The sequence below is a fragment of the Salvia splendens genome, chromosome 14 (assembly GCF_004379255.2).
Source record: "Salvia splendens isolate huo1 chromosome 14, SspV2, whole genome shotgun sequence".
NCBI lineage: Eukaryota > Viridiplantae > Streptophyta > Magnoliopsida > Lamiales > Lamiaceae > Salvia > Salvia splendens.
In genome coordinates this window covers 21,054,335-21,073,405 of record NC_056045.1, presented here as the reverse complement: position 1 = coordinate 21,073,405, position 19,071 = coordinate 21,054,335, and the positions used below count along the sequence as shown (strand labels likewise).

Here is a 19,071-nt window from a genome sequence, read left to right as displayed (position 1 = left end):
TTTTTTTGGGTGGAAAAAGGGTCAAAAATTCGCTTTATCACAAATTTGGTTCTCTGTTTCCCACAGACGGCGCCAGTGATGGTTGGGCGAATTTTTGATGGTAACAAATGCGGGTGAAAAATATAGATCACGACACAAGGAATCACGTGGTTCGATTTACTGAGGTAAATCTACGTCCACGGGAAGAAAGGAGGGCAAGATTGTATTGCTTGATCTGGTTTTCAGCTTACAAATACAGACTTGCTATATGATATTTTGTGTCTAGCCTTTTCTATCTGATCTAAGTTCTATTTATACATTGAACTAAGATCGTGGCTTGCATCACCACTAACTAGGTCGTGGCTTGCATCACCCTTAACTAGGTAGTGGATGTCGTGGAGGTCATGAGATCCTGCATGGGTCCACTATCTCTTTGTTTGGTCCGCTATCCTGCATGAGATCCTGTATGAGTTGACACCACTAAATAGATCGTGTAGTGGAGGTCGTGGAGGTTCTGCATGAGTCCACTATCTCCCAGTTCGGTCGAATACTGAGACCGAACTTCTGAACTATGACCGAGCAGCTTTTGCCGATCTGAGAGTAGAGCTTGATTGGTCGGCTTTTACCGAGCTGTAGGCTGGGGCCGAACTCTTTGGTAATGCCGAACTGATACTCTTCCTTGGGCTTTGGGCTGATGGGCCGTCACTGCTATTGGGCTTGTTTAGTACGTACTCCATCAAATACTAGGAATTTTCTAAGGTGACGTTCTGTTCGTTAGACAAGATAATCGTGGGATTATCTTGTCTATGATACGTAGGGATGAATGTGAGATTGCTAAGCATGAAATACAATCTAATCTTATCATTAGGAAGACCGACCAAGATACATTGTTACAAGACGAACTTTTTAGAAAAACACAACCGTACCATAAATGAGATTGATCATGACCTTTAATAACAAGTAATCCTGGTAACCAAACAAGTCTAGGTATACATATACACTAATAGTAACTCCTATGAACGTGGAAAATATACCGGATTGATTGAGTCGAATAGAAGTTGTAAAGTCATCGATAACGGGTAAGTCAAAACAAGAATTCATTTTGACGAAACTGTCTAATTTACTTTGATTATTGTAGGGCATACCTCATTTCAAGATTTAGCCCTCTTGTTAGGCATAACAAGACGTCTCTCAATACTCAAAGTTTTATATCTAAAGCAAGTTTTCAAGAAACTATTCCAGTTTTAGCAAAATCAGCTCTCCGGGGTCGAATCAATTGGTTGAAAGGCATAAAAAGAACGTTGTTTTGGGGGTATGATACCTATTAATGGTTTACACACATATAAGTATAAATAAATAATTAGACACGATATCAATTATTACATTTTATACGCTTTCCCCCACCTATATATACCCCAAACCCCCCAACTCCACATAATAATCAAACCCTAAATAAAATTAAAAAAAATGGGCAAGAAAAGTAACATCCTAAGGTGTTGTTTGGCATGCATTCTTCCATGTGGAGCCCTCGATTTGATCCGAATAGTCCACTCGAACGGCTACGTCGAAGAACTAACGGGTCGGGTCACCGCAGGCGATGCCCTCACGCACTACCCGGATCACGTCCTCTCGAAACCCTCGGCGTCCGGCTCTCTCATAATCTCGCCTGAATCCGAACTCAAACGGGGCTCCATTTACTTCTTGGTGCCTTCTTCTTCTTTGCCGCAGAAAACTAAGCAAACGTGCAACTCTTCGAAGAAGTATCCGGTCGTTAAGAAGGCCGCGGAGGAGGAGAAGAAGTGCCGCCGCCACCACAAGGTTACGGCGGGAGAGTGGCAGCCGAATTTGGACAGCATTCATGAGGAATTTTGACGGTTTTATTTATTTTTTAATTTTTTGGTTATTATTCCCTATTTTTGCATGGGGTGATTTTTTTTGGAAATGAATTTAAATGTGTAAATAGTGAATACTTGATTTTTAAATACTACTATATTTTTTTCCAACCTGGATTAGTGAATACTCGAGTTTGACCTTTTGTAATTTTTTTTACTATAGTGCAAGTGGAATTATTCAATTGTCTTCATTTTGTGTAGTTAATTTCTAAGTACTCGTGACATATCGCGTGGTTTAAAAAAATATGAATTTTAAAATACAGTGGAAATAATTAATGAATTAATCCGGATAAATGGAGAACTTGAATTGATAAAAATAATTAATAGGAGTAACACATGTTTTTACTTCGGTCTCGTTGTAGAATAGAATAGTGTGTATTGAAGAAAATATTGGCTTTTTGGAAAAGAGAGAATTGTAAATGAATAATTTCATCGTCAAAATATTGGGTCTTCGATTTTAATTTAATTATTATGGGTACACCTAATTTTTAAAAAAATTATGTTAAATTACCTCATTCCGCGGGAGACAGATATATGATTATATGTTAGCTGGCTAGATCAGGGTCATATCTTTGGATGTAATTTGTTATAAAGTCAAATTATTTCATAGTCAACGAAAATTTAATTAATCCTAAAGTATTTAATCGCATATTGATTGATTTATTATGAATTTTTATTTGTGAACAAAGCTACAACATAATTATATAGTTCCAAAAGGAAGTGTTTTTGAAGTTCATAAATTACGATTTACGACATTTGGTGAAAGTCAAAAGAGGCACTGGAATTTAATTTTTTAAGAAATATTAGAAAAGATAAATTGTTTAACCTTAAAATTTAAGGACATGAATTATACGGATTCATAACAAGATTTATTTTCTTGTTCTTGAAATATCCTTTTTATTATGATTCCATCTCTTAAAATATTATTTCAGCTTATGGATTAATTTTGATCATAAAAACCATATTTATTGACTTAAATTTAATCTTAGTTAATACTTAAAAATATAATTCAAGTTACATACATCCTACATATTGATAGATTTTTAAATCATAATAGTACAAAATAAGAATATAAGAAATTAGGAAAATCATAGTTGTATTTATTAATTATCTGTAGTCCAGTCCACACATAATTGTTTAGCCAAATCACATGGATACCATCCACTAGCTAAAACCCATATTTACCTATAAAACATGTTCACACGGTTTCATCTTTTGGAGTGTTCTTTCAAATTGTTTATATATTTAAACAATTGGATATTTGTTCACACAATCACATTGTCCTTAGTAGATGAAGTGGATGTATGGTAAGAATGAAATGGTGATTGTTACTTCAAATTACTCCCTTCGTCCTCTAAATATTTTCTGCTTTGATTCTGATGCAGATTTTAAGAAATATAAAAAAGAAATGAGTTAATAAATTTAGTGGAATATAAGTCCTTTACTTTTACTATTATTTGTGTTATGATAGTAATAAATTAGGCTAATGTCCAAAAAATACACCATTTTTTTGTTTTATTCAGATTTTTACCATAAATTTTAAATGTGAATAAAAATTACATTTAACTTTTAATACTCCCACAAAGTTCAACTACACCCAAATCTATACCTATGTGGCCCAATGAGATGTCTATGTCATCTTACCGTCGGTTCCCGTATACAATGTACAGTTTATATGATGAACTTATGATATTATAAAAAAATACACAAACTTTAATTTTTTAGAAAAATTAACGGTGAGAAATTTAAAAAGTTGGTGTATTTTTAGCACATTTAGAGTTTGTGAAGACCTAAATTGACCAAAAGTTGGTGTATTTTTTTTACTATTAGCCCTAATAAATTTAAATATTTTACTACTTGATTTTATTTTTCTAATTAAATAGGATCAATAATGGTTTTCCATATACTTCCGTGGTGACTCAAACCACTCATGACCTATTAATTAGAGGTTTTACCACTAGATTGTGATAATTAGATGAGCTAATAAAGTTTCACAACAAGTTTATAGCGCCGTTAGTGATGTATTTCTGTTAAAGTTAGTTTTTAGATTATTTTAGCTTTTTCTTTTATTGAGTGTCATGGTCTGTTTTATGTTTTCACAAATATTTTTATTTATACAAGGCACACTAGTTATACGGAAATACTTTTTAAGTGGTGATCTAGTTGTAGAGACAAGTAATTATTCTCAACAGTTACAGATATTATAGGTTAAACCATGACTCTTTGGAATTTATATGCACTGTTTCTAGGGTTACTCTGGTGCGTTATTAATGTCATAATAGGTCGTTTTATGATTATACTCCACCGTGTCCTATTTAAACAGATCCGTATTTGTTCTTACCTATCCGTATCACTCCCTTCCTTTTTTAGCGGAAAACAACTCTTTCTTCGTTTCCCAACTTTATTTTTTAACTACTCTATACTCTTATCAATTTATCATTTTTTTTGAATCTCATGTCTAAGAAGAAATATGTAACAATTAATGTAAGATCCCTTGACAAATTAGGTCCAATAAGTGTTATGGCACGGATTATGACCATGGTTTAGAATGTGGAAGAAGCTAATCATAGAAGGCCAATCCTAGTACGTTGGTGCCCCCTTCACTTGATTCTATCAAATTAAATACAGATGCGTCTTTGGAAGGGAGCTCGAGTTGTGCTTTTGGGGTGGACTATTCCGCGACGCTACATGAAGTTGGAAAGGTGAGTTTGCTACCAATATTGGAGTTTGTTCCATTTTAACTGCAGATATTTGGTCTATGTATTATGGGTCACAGGCCGCTAAAACTTTTGGGCTTTCGGAAGTTGGAGGTAGAGAGTGATAGTTTTGTCAGAGTTTCTATGATTATGGAGCACGAGAAGGTATCTATCTGTTGTCGGACAATTGTGCACAAGGTACAAGAGTTATTGAAGGATTTTGATTCAGTGGTGGTACAACATGTGCACAGAGAAGAGAATTTTGCTAGACTTTATGTCACATTATTCTTATTGGTTTCATAGAGAAATGCATGTGTTAAAAACAATCCCTATGGAGCTTCGTAGTTGGCGGTTACATGATAGAATAGACGTTTCTTATATTCGGTAGTTTAGTTTGTTTTCAGGCTCTGCCTGCGTTTAGTTTAAAAAAAAACTAAGATCCCTTGCTATGAAATGCACTAAAAGAAAACAACTTAGTCTGAAACATGTCAAGAGCGAAACAGCTATAAAATTGGAAATCTTCTTAGTAAGTCAAGAACATTATTAGTTCACTCGTGGCAATCCAAAGGTAGATATTATGAATGCAAAATCACATATAGGAATAAACTTGCCATGAAGCATTGCAGTTAGTTACTTTCTCCATCTCCAAATCACTCTTTAACATCAATTAGTACCAAACCTAATAACAACACCCCAAACCCTTCAGTCTAGCTTACCATATTGAAATAAGTGATCACTGAGGTTTATAAGCAGATTGGGAGCGCAGAACCGCCTTGTTTCGCCACTGGATATTGCAACCGCGCCCTTCAATCTCACTCAGAAACGCCTCAGGGATACGCGACTTATACATCGTGTCAAGTTTCAACTTCATAAGCCCTCTGCAGCCCAAAATAGCAGCAACAAGGCCATCCACAGTCAGCTGCATCACATTCAAGACTGTCAAATTTTGCAGACGGCGAATGCTGGCCAATGCCACCAGCCCAACATCTGTAACCGGGCAGTACGATATGTTTATCTGCAAATAATTAAACGACGCATTTGAGCTATACACTTCCATGAGATTTTTAAAAATATGTAAGAGTATATGTACCTGCTTCAGAGATTGTGAATTTTGTGCAAGAGAAATCAATCCATCATCAGTGATGTAGCATTTCTTGATGTCTAGGACAGCTAACTGCCTACATCCCATGGAAACAGCTGATAAACCGAGCGAGGAGAGACAAGAGCAGCCACGGATTTCAAGTGTTTTTAGATGGATGCAGCGAGCTAGTGCGGTCAACGATGTGTCCCCAATTTTATCGCAGTAGGCCATGTCGATCATCTCCAATAAAGGGCAGCCATTAGCAATGGCTGAAATGCCTATATCAGTAATCTCCATACACCTAATGGGAGATACATAAATTAGGACAAAACCAGAAAACTTTTTTTTGGTATGCTAATCTTTCACTAATCACACACTTAAACAAAAATATCAAGAAATTGAAGATGTTTGTCACCTGTATAGGTCAAGGTGTGTGAGATTCTGGCAACGGCTTCCCACATAAGAGAGTCCACGATCTGTGACGTTGAGACACAATCCAAGCTTCAGATTCTTGAGTTTGGAGCATCTTGAGATTGTCTCCAAACCTAAATCAAGAACCCAATTCTGTTTTGTCACAATTTGATCAAGAAAAAAACCAACATCACAAAAAAGACAACATTTTAGTATCTCAACCTTCATCATTGATTTCAGTCTCGGTGAAGTCAGCGTCCTCAAGGGATTGGCAGCGCGTCCCAATGAAGACAAAGGCTTCCTTCGACACCATACTACAGTTCTCCATCTTTAAAGAAGTGAGGTGTGGACACGAATTGGTGATGGTGTTGATTGAGGCCTCTGTTATTTCCTGGCAGCACGTGATGTCCAGCTTCCTCAGCAAGCCGATGCTTCCTTGCAATGCAGGAGAGGCCCTCGTCTCCCACCCCGCTGCACTTGAAGAAGCTCAGTTCCTTCAAGGAGCTACAACAGTCGGCTATACTCTTCATCAGAGCTAATGAGATGTGACAGCCATCCAACTTGATGGTTTGCAGCTCAGACAGTTTGTAGAAGCATTTCGACAAATCTGAGGTGACCTAAAACACCATAAAATCTTCAATCGAACACCAAACTGTATATCATAAACTTAAAAATTACTTATAATTCCACACTCACAGAAAAGCAGTAGGCTATGTTAAGGTGGTGAAGTGAATCGGTATCATTGATGAGAGAAGCTAAGCCATTACACGAAACATTGCTGCAGTAGGATACGTCAAGAACCTGGTCAAGAGCAACCATATGTTAAAAAACACCTGATTAGTTCGAATTTTACTGTACAGTACGATCTACCTCTAAAGATTTGGAAGCTTGCTTGAGATGCTTGAGGCTGTCATCATCGATACCTGGACATCCAACGAGGGCCAACTCTTTTAGATTCTTCAGCTGCAGGACAGGCGAGAGCCCCTTATCCGTTATCTAAAACACCACGAGCAGCCATTGTTTAGAAACTCAATAGCCGGTTGAGGTTAGAGCCAGATCATATGCAAACAACACCAAAGAACACACATTTATTATATAGGAGTTTGAATCAATGCACAACGCAGAACCAAAACAAGGAGTTCAATACTACCTCCGTCACTTAAAAATATAAACTATTTCTATTTTTGGGTCATCCCTTAAAAATAGAAACTTTTGAATCTTTCTACTTTAGGACGTGGACCCCACAATTCACTGACACTACTTTCACTACTTTTTCTCTTCCTCTCTCTTATTTTATCAATTTTTCTTTTCCTCTCTCTCTCCTACTACTTTACTAATTCTTCCCTCTTACTTTACCAATAGTGCATTAAAACTCGTGCCGTTTTAAAAGTTTCTGTTCGAGGACGGAGGTAGTATTAGTTCAGTTTTTAGTTCATTAACATTTCCTGTGCAATATGTTTGACACTTGCGAGATGAATTTAACATAACACGAAATGTTCTATAATGAACTCTGTGTTACCTAACAATGACCTCCGTACTATGGTTCTTCGTTCTACATTTAAAACTAGTTTTGCATATAACGCAACCCTATATATATATATATCTTCCGAGAAGAAGAAGAAGAAGAAGAATTAGTTACCGGCAAATAGGAGAGATCCAAAGCACGAAGGAGAGTGCATTTATTAGCAAGCAATCCAACACCAAGATCAGTGATTCTAACACACCATTTTAAAGAAAGCAACTTCAGCTTTTTACATCCAACAGCAATGCACCCAATCCCAATATCCGACACCAACCGGCACCTCCCCATCCACAGCTTCTCCAAATTCCTGGCCTCCGCCACAGCCGCCGCCGCCGCATCCCTCAGCTCCGTCGCATTGCTCAAATCCAGCTCCACCAGCCCCCCGCATTTCGCGGCCAGCAGCGACAGCGCCGCGTGCGTGAAGAGCCTCGATCTCGACAGATCCACGGATCTCAGCGTCGCGGAGTAGGCCTCCGCGGCGGCGGAGATCACGCCGTCGTCGGCGCTGGGGCAGTTTGTGAAATCGAGGCGGCGGATGTGGCGGTAGCGGCGGAGGGCCGCCGGGAGGGAGTCGGGGTGGAGGAGCTTGAGGGTTTTGCGGTGGCGGGATTCGAGGGAGTGGAAGGATTTGGAGGTGGCGGAGAAGGATTTGGAGGAGGCGGAATCGAGGTAGTCGAGGATGGTGGAGATGATCTCTTCTGAGAGAGATTCCATTGGATTGTTGAGGAGTTGCAGTCGTTGCATTTTTGGTTTTTTGGATAGTTGAGATTTAACTAATTTGTAACTGAAATGGACGCTGGGGAAGTTCTGTTAGGGAAGGTACCATTGTCATCCTTTTCCATCAATACATTTTAAATTTTACTCCCATTCCGCCATTTAAAAATTGATAAATAGTAAATTATTTATGGAGTTTATGCAATATTTTGAAATTTCATAGGAGAAGAAAAACCTGGATTTATGGTATATGCCAAAATAATAGTAAATCAAATAGATTCATTTCAGGAGGAAAAGAAAGGACCAACTGTATTAAAAAAATTCAACCAACCAATAGTGTTTCACAAATCTCAAGAAATGGGTACGAGCAAAAACTATTCTACCTAGTGATTTTAAATGTTTCGAGCAACTCCCATCATTCGGAATATAAATCACTGAGCAAAATATAATTGGAATCATCATTTCATTATATCATAATCAATAAGAAGAGAGAAAGGGCCAAAAGGGAAACAGCTCTTGGTCGCTTCAAAATGTGCATTCATCTCAATAGTAGAAAAATCCACAACTTTTGCATTACTAACGACTCCCTAAGTGGATAGAGGATTCAATCAAGACATCAAGTAGCTAAAATCACAATATCGTTCCTTTTTTTTTCCCTGCGCATCTCGATCAAAGGTTTCACCGAAACATACTGTTTCAAAACGGGGTGCACTCATTACAACAAGGATCGGGCAGCTCTTCCCTTAAATGCAGTTAGGCAAAGTACTATTACAATTACTTGACATTAACAGATAGGCAGCACTCAGACCCGACATATGAGCCATTATTTCTTGGCATACGTGATCACCATGGCATTCTGGGGGCTTATTTTGAAGCCCTGAAGGTCCTGCATGGCAACTGAAGATTGCGAATCATCTTCATATTCTACAAAGGCGATACCGGGCTTCGCATCAACCATCCGAACTTCTCTAAAGCCAGGGAACTGTTTGAAAAGCATCTCTAGCATCATGCTGTTTGTTTCATAAGGTAGATTTTGTATGAAGAGAATGTTGTTGGGCTCAGCTGCTGATTCTTGTGCACTAGGCATTCCTTGCCTAGAGGCAGCCTGCAATACAATAAAGCATACTCGTTTATAGGTAAGTTTCAGAAACCAAACACAGGGAAGCCTAAATGGATGACTGGGGAATCAGATCATCATATAATACAGCCAAGTGCCAACATATGCATAAAAACTTTTTCCTAACAAGCATGAGCTGAGTATGTACTAATGAGTGCATTTGAGATTGTGTGCCCAGAAAGATCTTAGGAGACTAGAGGGGAGCATAGTAGATAGCAGTGAAAACAAATCGTTCCTATAGAATAGTGCAAGCAACTGCACAAAAAAAAATAGGAGCTTTTATAAAAACCAAGTATCATCAAGATTGAGGATGGATGTTAAGAATCAGCAAACAAAAGTATTAGCCTTCAGAAGGTCTGATGTGAAGTCAACATAGAGAGAGTATCACAGTATGGGTTAACAATAACAGACTTTTATTTACTAATATGAATCACAACCACATTTTAACATGATCATGCCACAAAACTTTCCAAGCTTAATGGCATGCATTGAAGGAAGCAAATAACTCAATTGTTCTTGTATAAAACCATATGAAATGAAAAGATATACTCATCGTAAAAAAAGCTTGATGGGTTTGAGTAAGAGATTCAGAGTTAGACAGCACATGGATATGGTATACTAAAGAAGAGAAAAATCATTGTGCAAGGCATATCACACAAGATAAAAGAAGATAACTCATGGTCGAGGTCACAGTTTGTTTTAGCTAGCCGGAAACAATACCCCTTTTCTAGAAAATGCTGGCATTACCATCTTCATTGAGGTTTAATATGTCATATCACTTTGATAAATAATATAGGAAGGAAAAGGTAGTTAGTTAATTGAAAGAAGCTTACAGATGGGCCTCCATTACTATCAGATCTTGGACCAGTAGCAGTAGGAGCTGGCTGACCTTCATCAACACGTTTCTTTCTTTCAGCTGGATAACCCAAAAGAAAATTGTATGAGTTCAAAATGTTGTGCAAAGACTCCTTGGTGTATCAAAATTAAACACTTACAACTTTCAATAAAGCTGCTGAAGTCTATTTATTTTAATAGTGTCTTCATAAATGAGAACAAAACATAGCAAGCGCTAAGCTGATCTTCTTGAAGCAAGTATGGCAAAACTAATACGAAACAGAATTGACTTTGTATGACAGAAACTTCACCTTTTTCCTCTTGCTTCTTTTTCTTGTCATAGGTACCTTCGGCTTTAGCAATGCAATCTGATTTTGATTTAGCATATTGAATTCTCTGTGTGGCAGGCAAACAATTAGAATGGAACGTTATAAAGTAAGCATTCATAAATGCAAGGAGATAGTGAACCGGAGGTGGGTATTATAAGGGCGGATAGAAACTGAACTTAGAGGATGTTGATCAAGCCCTTCTTGGAGGGGAGGGGGGCATGTTTAACTCGACGAAATAATACGAAATGGAACTCACAGCCTCAAGTGAATTTTAAAATAATAGGGATTGCAGATGTTTACTTATAAACATTATGCAAAACAAGTGCACCAATATACAAATTCACTTACTTACCAGCGGTTTTTCATAAAACTGGAAGTTTTGCATCTGACGCACAGCATTGCTTGCAGCCATCACTTCACTGAACACAATCCATGCCTGCCCCCGAAGCTTAGGTGTTTTTAGTGCAACTACGTCCAAAATCCTTCCATACTGCGAGAACAAGGCATAAAGAGATCTCTTCAGCTCTGTTCAGAGTATTAAAGACAAGGTAACAACGTCAGCAAAAGAATCCATAAATATTAGTTGATGGCAGTGTGCAGGAGCAAAAAATTCCAATTACATAAAGCCCTATCAAAAACACCTTAACTGATCTAGCTTCGAATCAATTACTATATACAATATCACATCAGCAGACGCACAAGAAATTTTACACAAGCCGAAAAATCGCAAACTATTTTACTCGTACAATAAAACATAACGAATTCTTCTAGACCGTAAATAAAAAAATCATAGCAATGCAGTACGGCTACACCAGGTTCCATAAACAATAATCAGGCTCAGAGTGGCGAATAGATCAAGAATGAGCTAAACTAACCCTAATCGAAAATCCAGACGACTGAGCATAAACCCTAACTCAGATAGATACGAGAAAAGAGGGGAAATAATACCTTCTTTCTTGACTTTCTCGTTGATGTTCCGAATGTAAATGGTCTGGTTAGGAGGAATATCGGTAGTGAGCATTTTGGCCGCCGTTCAAGCTCGGCGCCGCTGCGTGTGTGTGTGAGTGACCTATCGAAAGAAAAACGGTTGCGGTGTGATTCAGTGAAATGTGAATCAATATATGGTGGGCCTAGCCATTTGTTGGGCTTTAGCTTCGAATACAAATTTAAATGGGCCGAACTCGACAAAACAAAGATATCAAGGGTTGAAGGGGAATGAGAGAAGACATGTTCTTTATGGCTTTATATTTTAATATATTTATTGCTTTTCTAGTTTTTTTTTTATAATTTCATTTCAAAATCATCGGTCAACTATTAGGAAATATTAAAAATTTAAATTAATCATAGATTATTGTACCGAACGACTCAAAATGACTTAATTATGTTCGTTTCAGTTTTGGGTTCCGTAAAAATTGGAAAAAAAGGGACAAATTTTAATAGTTAGACACACGTAGGTACCAAAAATAATGTTTTAAACCAAACTCGTAAAATGATTATATATTTAGGATCAATTTTCAACTTTAGTTTTAATAGTATTCAATAATCGAATAAATAGTCTTGTTCTTGACTATGTATACTTTGTTAAATTCAGATCTCGAGCTCTTATTTTTGATGTACTAGCAATTTCTTTGCAATACTTGGAGCAAAAATTAAATTTAGAGACATTTTTGTCCAAGTTTGGAAGTGGTAATGAGTAGAAATTAGATAGTGCAGTGCCGATGAAAGTGAACAACATATGATATTTCCAGAACTCATTGAATTCCAGATGATTTTATCTAATTCCAGAACTCATTGGATTTAAATCATTATTAATAATTAAAGTTTATAATGCTATAAGGATATTATAGTGAAGAGCGAGTATGTTTTATGTTTAATGTAGGCTACAATGATGCTTATGTTTAAAATCACCCTTCGGTGACTACCCTAGGGTTAAAACCATAAGGTTTATGTATCAAAATAGTTACTTTTATAAGTTTTTTTTGTCATGAATTGTAGACAACAAATGATGAATTCACAAGTAAGAGTCATCTTAACCAAGAGAAAGTCCAACATTGTACAATGCTGTCATCTCATATGATCATATCATCTTTTGTTTCAAATGAACATTTCAGAAAATTTAATAGGTTGAGTATCAAGCCAATGAGAAGTAGAAACCACAATACCACCTCATATCCAAAGCTTTCTTCCATCGAAGTATACAGCAATGAGACAAGCAACTAAACTACGGTCAGCAAATCCTGGAAAGACTGTTACACGAAACCGGTTTCTGGGGACGAAAACCTTCCCCATTCCAAGCTTGTACATGAGGCTAGTCTGCACAAACATGTAGGAGAGAAAAATCATGCTTAGTTAGAATGCACATAACAATCTCTTGTGTTCCCTTGTTCTTAATTTGTTTAGAACAAAGGTTACAGAAACAGGAGAGTTCTAATCTTTGGCCATTTTAATAGTGACACGAAGCATTTATACATAATATCAAACTAGAGCAAAATGGCATTCATATATGTATGCATTTCTTGTCTCGGTTGAAGCATAAGAACGAAACAAAGCTGTGGCATAGTGTGATCTTGAGACTTGAAGTACCTGAGCGACAATGGAGTCACCTTTGTAGATGGTGCAGGATCTCCGGAAAGGGTTGCCTTTCATCAACAACTCGGTCTTTGAATCTTCATTGTTGCTGTCATTAACTAGTAACACTCTGAACTCATTTCTACTGGACTCATCCACATGCTTCTCTACAGTGAATATCTCTATCTTGCCTTCACCGTTTCCCTTATATCCACGCCATGATCCTTTCTACACCAAGAACAACATGCCAAATGCTTCAGAGAGTGATAAGAAACACCAGAGCAGAACATATCACAAATCATTTCAACTTTCCTAAAAATGTTCACTAATGTGCATTCCCACATTTTTCTCAATATTATCACGATCATAAATGCAGCTCCGGGAGCTACCAACATACACATTTAGAAATTTTCAATCAAATTAGGTTATGTTTGGAGAAATTGAACAATATAGACAATTTGAAAGCAATAATGATGCGTGATCATACACAACCAAAACTTTGAGCAGTTACAGGAGCTTTTGTTCAAATTTGTATTCATTCTCTTCAATTAAGTTCTCTAATCCTGCATAATCTTGATGATTTTTGCAATAAACATTTCCACAAACACAAATACATTCTCACCTTCACCAATCCACTGTTAATAGTACCAATTCAACAATATGCTTAAACTGCACAAAAATCGGAGAATTAACAAATGTTTACAGATAAATCTTCACATAATTCAGCTAATACTGCATATTAATGATAAGAATTCAAACTCATCACATCAATCTATTCAACAATTCAAAAATGAAGAAGCCTGCCCCAAAACAAACGCAAAATGAGTAAATAAAGATTAAAAAAAATACGACGATCAGTGAGAAGCAACTCACGTGAACTCGCCTGATTGAGAAAAGAATATTTCCAGAAGAATCGAGGAGCTGCTTCACACAATCTCGATCGCTAGCAGCTGAGGATTTCTCGACAGTGTAGACCGAATTTCCGGTTGAATCGGCGTATCTGACAAATCCTCGGAGGCCGAGGCCCTTGTATTTCTTGGAGACGAATAGATCAAATGGAATTTCGGAATCGACGGAGAGCCTGAAGTGTTCGAATGGGATCGACGAGTTCTCCCCCATCAAATCATGGTTGATCAAGTAAAAGCTATGAATTAAAAATAAACAAAATTTGTTGAATTGGAATTTTATCGAGAATTCTTTTTATTTTATTCTTTCTTCTGCTATGGGAATGTGGAAATGATCCAATCGTGAAAAAGATTCAAAGTTGTACAAGTACTTTTCAATACACGCTTTGAGAATTTTTTTTTTAATTTTCACATCTTCATAAAAAAGTGGAAACTCTGGTGTTTTTTTGATAAACCCATAAAAATTCGAATGCATAATGTGAGATTTTTGGGTCTGATTAATTCCGTGACAAGACTTGTCATCAAGATTGCATCTTATTTTGGACTAAAGCAATCTAATTTTAGTCAATATACTGCCAAAACTATTGAAGTTTTAGTGATACTTATTTAGAATCCCGATAACATTAATTACTTTTTCTATGAAAAAGGAACGCTCAAAATATAAATTCTGACGCCATTTTCTCACTGCTCAAAATATTTCGAATGACAAAGTTGGGTAGAAAATTAGTTAAACTGATCAGAAATCATTTTCTAATGCACATAAAACAAGCTAACATAGAGTTAAAAGCGCGAGTAACACTTAGTGCCTAGAAGTTTTAATATGCACATCTCATGTGAAGAAATACCAAAACAAGGCTTAAGCATTGCTTCCTCACCAATATGATTCTTCATCTTCTAAGTTTTCATCAGCATAGTCTAACCAGTCATACTCCTCCGAACCCATGTCAGACAGACCATACGATACTTCACTTCCCCCTTTTGGATCATCAGACTGGCTTCCAGAAGTTGTACTCTCACCCTCCGATTCTTCATCAGATGATCTGCTCTCCTCCTCCTCCTCCTCCTCCTCCTCCTCCTCATCCTCCTCCTCATCCGGATAATCGTTCAGGGGATTGTTTTCATCTGAGATTCCAAAATATGTCATTCAGGGTTTTGACACCTTCCACTCCACACACACAGCAACATGAGAGAGAGAGAGGATACCGTTAGAATCATCACTTTCATATTCTGTAACATCTGGGCCATCATAGATGTCTTCATCATCATCAACTTCGATCCTGATCCAGATTATTTAGTTAGACAAAGGAAATCTTTTGTAGCTTAACCACAACCAAACACTGAAAATGAAAGCCTTACTTCGGAATTTGGCTAGCATAATCAGCATCCAACTCATTTACATCCTCCTCAATAGTATAGACATCATACACGTACCCATCTGAAGATGCCACGTTAAAAGTAGCAGATTATTAACAACAAAAAATCTTATATCACATGAGCGAACCATAGGATATCAGTTCAGCTGCATGACAGATAGTTACAAAAAAACAGAATATAAGATCAACAAAAACAAATAAAACCTAACAGTAAGATTTGATATCAAGACAAAAAACAGTATGATTTGATATTTAATTAATAGTACTAATATATATACATATAGGAAATTAGGAATCATCCCTGGATGTGCAAGCACCACGTACACTAAGAAAAGAAGAAATCACAGAGGCAGAACCTTGTTTGGAAACGAGGTCGTGGATATCGTGTTCAATCTCCTCAGCAGCAGTTGGCAAAACTTCTCTCAGGAGAGGCAAGAAGTCACCCATTATCTTGTACTCATCTATGTCTACTTCCCTGGGTTATAGATTTGGATATCAGAACAAAGACATCATAGCTTGTGTAATGATGCAATATCAACACTTGTGAAAGTACCGTACTTCTGCTTTTTCACCTCAACAATGTGCTCCTTAACGGCGTGCTCTTCAACATCAATCCTAACAACATCATAGAGTCGGCACATATCATATATAGCATCATCACCAGGATTGTCTTTCTGCAGCTTTCTGCTTCTCCATATTTGCTCAAAGCGAGCATTTCTTGACAAAACCTTAAGGGTTGAACATAATAGGTCAATGTGTGACAACAGCATGTAATGCAAACCTAAAATGCACTATACCTCTTGGCTCTGTCTTGCGTTGACCAATCGCTGTCCTTCTTTCTGAAGCATCAACAGTACAATTTACAACCAACTTAGCAACTCTTTGTATTAGCGAATAGAGATACTCAAAGCAAGTCTCCGTACGAGCAACCATAAGTGTAATACCAAATATTAAGGTCTATCAATGTCTCAAAAGTACAGTTTCAACAAGGTATGTATGAAACTCATCATGTTGAATCGTGAAACAAACAATCACCACCGCATGGATATACCCTGGAACAGCTTAGTAACGTTAAGAGTACTCACATCCACAGTCTTGAAACTCCGTTTTCGTTTTTCAATTTTCTCTTCTGATTCCAACTTGTCTGATGAATTAGGCTGCAAAATATATGATAAATTACTGAACTTCCTATTTCTCTTACCAGTCAGGAAATACAATCCATATAATCTGCTATAATATGTCTTAAACAATGCTAAAGCGGAAGTGACAAAGACAACAGCTGTACTTTCCATAGTTACTATTCTACAGTCGACACCACCCAGAAGATAATCAATATTTATAAGGAACCTAAGAACTGACCACGAAAGATCGCAGCACATCAAATGTATCCTTGGAGCTAGCAACTGTCTCCACATGTCGTACCAAGATTTTTTGCGTCTTGAATTCCTCCACTAAAAGATGTCAAAGGCGTGATTAACAATTGTCATTAATAAATACATAAACAGGCAAAAATCTTCAAAGTCAACATCAAAACATTTACTACACTGAAACTAACTGAACAAACTATTTCAGCACACAAGACATTAAAGGTTTCTAACAGCATGTAATATCATATTCTGCTTTTTTGCATAAGTACTCAGTCCATTGCTGCATAGATGTAAAATGTAATGCAGTAGAAGGAGACCTTCAGCGACACTACAGAGTAAACACTATCCTCCAACCATGCTAATTTCTACTTAAGCACTTTGCCACTTGTGTGTTTCAGAAAATTGATTGCTCACAGCTCCAATTCTTAAATTCCAAGTCATAGTTTCGATTTAAAGTGTTGTTTATGTTCATAGCTGACAAAAATCTAGCATTAGACTCGATAAACGTGTAAAATTGAAGGAGCACAAGAAGTAATTCAATCAAATCGCGAAAAATTGAAAATAAAAGGTAAAGGATAACTAAAAAAGAAACACATTAAACCAAAACGAAATAGTACACGATATAACGCACCTTTACTCGAAGAAGCATCAGATATTGATAGCTTTCCGAAGTCGATCAACGGACGCTTAGCAGGCCTCTCATGGATTTCCAGCCCTAATTGAGGGGCAAAGCTCAAAATCAACAGCTTAGAGAACACAAAGAAACAAAAATTTCGCAACACAGCTACTCACAAAAAGCATCGAGCGCAAACTGAGAAACTTTTCGCTTAACCCTAACAATCACAGGCTTGTCGGCAGTAGGAGGAGCAGAGGAACTCTCCGCCATTATCGTCGGATTCGATCAATTTCGTGAGTTAGGGCTTAAGGTTTTAATCCACATGTATTTGCGGGAGAAATAGACTACAGTTTTGAAATTTATATTTATTGCCAATGCCTTTCTCCATTTGCTATTTGTCATTATTTTTTTACTACTGAATTAATTTATTACTATCATCCACAATAGTTTGATAGTATAAAATTAATAAAACCAAAGAGAATGAAAGAAACCAAAGAGAGTTGAGTAATGAGTTGTGAGACGCTTAGAAGTTAGAATCAAGAGAGTGGAGGAGAAAAAAGTTCAAGGAACAAAATGAAACATTGATAAATTAGGGCTAATGGGCTATAATTCGTTTAATTGGTTATGATCGATCGATCGGTTTTCGAATCAATTACCATCAAACATAAGCATTGGAATGGATTGTACTCGTTCAACGCGGCTATCTGTTATTGATTAACTTTCTGTATTTGGTGCAATAAGCAATTAACTGATAACTGCATAACAATATAAGTAGCCTTAAGTGCAACAATCTGAAGGAGAAATACTCATCACAGAAAAATACATTGATGATCTCTTGAAAATTTTCACAGAGGAAATTGAAATTTAGTTTTATCACCAATTAACGAATTGTAAGATTAAGAATGGTGATTATTCTAAAAAAGTTGATGCACAACTCTTAGAATTCTTGTTGGTTCGCTTATTTACCTCACCAACACAAGGCTATATATATTGTTCAAAATGTGAGTATGGTATCCGAGGTTCTTAAATGGGCCCAACTAAACTTCATTTTGCAATAGCAAAACTGATTTTAAGATATTTGCTAAGGTACAATAAGAATGAACATCAAATATAGATTGAAATAAGAAATGTGTAAGTTCATTCACAATACAAACGGGGGACAGTGAGGTCATCCACATCCATGTCTCAATACCATCTCATTCCTTAATTATTCATTGGTCACATTGCACTTTTTACCTCATCTCTTAACTAAGAGACAACATCTGCAACCCTCCATCTCTTAACCATCTCATCTCTTAACTATTCATTCAATTTCATTTTTTATTTTTATTTTCAACAAATTCAATTTATATTTCATTGAAATATAAAATTAATACTAATAATTCATAAAATCATTAAATTAATACTAATAATATTTGGGAGAAGAATATTGTTTTGAGATGAAAAATGTAGAGTGTTTGAGTGAGAATAGAGAGTTTTTTTATGGTGGATAATTTGTGGGAATGATTTGATATTTATAGAAGTGATTGGGGGCTTAAAAAAACAAAAAAAAATAAAATACTGGAAAAAACGGCTAGTATTTTTGGGGGAATTTTTTTAAAAAAATTTTGCCTTTTTCAGAATTTTTTAAAAAAAATAAAAAAATATTTTTCAACGGATATAAACGA

The 19,071-nt window shown here is 36.5% G+C and overlaps 3 protein-coding genes and 1 pseudogene across 9 annotated transcripts; 1 reads left to right on the top strand and 3 right to left on the bottom strand.

The window, feature by feature from the left end:
* The first annotated feature begins 1,446 nt into the window (after positions 1-1,446).
* LOC121764328 lies at positions 1,447-1,851 on the top strand. Its single transcript, XM_042160367.1, has one exon. It carries the CDS (start codon positions 1,447-1,449, stop codon positions 1,849-1,851), a length of 405 nt encoding a protein of 134 aa, XP_042016301.1.
* Positions 1,852-5,124: 3,273 nt separating this feature from the next.
* On the bottom strand, positions 5,125-8,375 carry LOC121763657 (annotated as a pseudogene).
* Positions 8,376-8,811: 436 nt separating this feature from the next.
* On the bottom strand, positions 8,812-11,679 carry LOC121763659 (U2 small nuclear ribonucleoprotein B''-like). The gene is made up of 5 exons (XM_042159721.1): positions 11,524-11,679; positions 10,928-11,100; positions 10,558-10,642; positions 10,246-10,328; positions 8,812-9,400 (listed from the first exon to the last, which is right to left on the bottom strand). Exons 1-5 carry the CDS (start codon positions 11,594-11,596, stop codon positions 9,119-9,121), a joined length of 696 nt encoding a protein of 231 aa, XP_042015655.1. The 5' UTR covers positions 11,597-11,679; the 3' UTR covers positions 8,812-9,118.
* A 902-nt stretch (positions 11,680-12,581) lies between these two features.
* LOC121765915 (RNA-directed DNA methylation 4-like) lies at positions 12,582-17,751 on the bottom strand. 7 transcript variants are annotated; one of them, XM_042162203.1, is made up of 13 exons: positions 17,581-17,749; positions 17,420-17,503; positions 16,781-16,872; positions 16,507-16,578; positions 16,219-16,260; positions 15,980-16,149; positions 15,778-15,896; positions 15,405-15,483; positions 15,252-15,325; positions 14,924-15,170; positions 14,017-14,287; positions 13,159-13,371; positions 12,582-12,888 (listed from the first exon to the last, which is right to left on the bottom strand). In XM_042162203.1, exons 1-13 carry the CDS (start codon positions 17,672-17,674, stop codon positions 12,742-12,744), a joined length of 1,704 nt encoding a protein of 567 aa, XP_042018137.1. In that variant the 5' UTR covers positions 17,675-17,749; the 3' UTR covers positions 12,582-12,741. The 7 variants fall into 7 exon arrangements, with proteins under 7 accessions (XP_042018137.1, XP_042018140.1, XP_042018141.1 ...); XM_042162204.1 differs by lacking the exon at positions 12,582-12,888 and adding an exon at positions 13,766-13,812 and having other exon boundaries at positions 13,239-13,371; positions 17,581-17,751; XM_042162208.1 differs by lacking the exon at positions 12,582-12,888 and adding an exon at positions 13,766-13,812 and having other exon boundaries at positions 13,239-13,371; positions 14,027-14,287; positions 17,581-17,751.
* Positions 17,752-19,071: the final 1,320 nt, after the last annotated feature.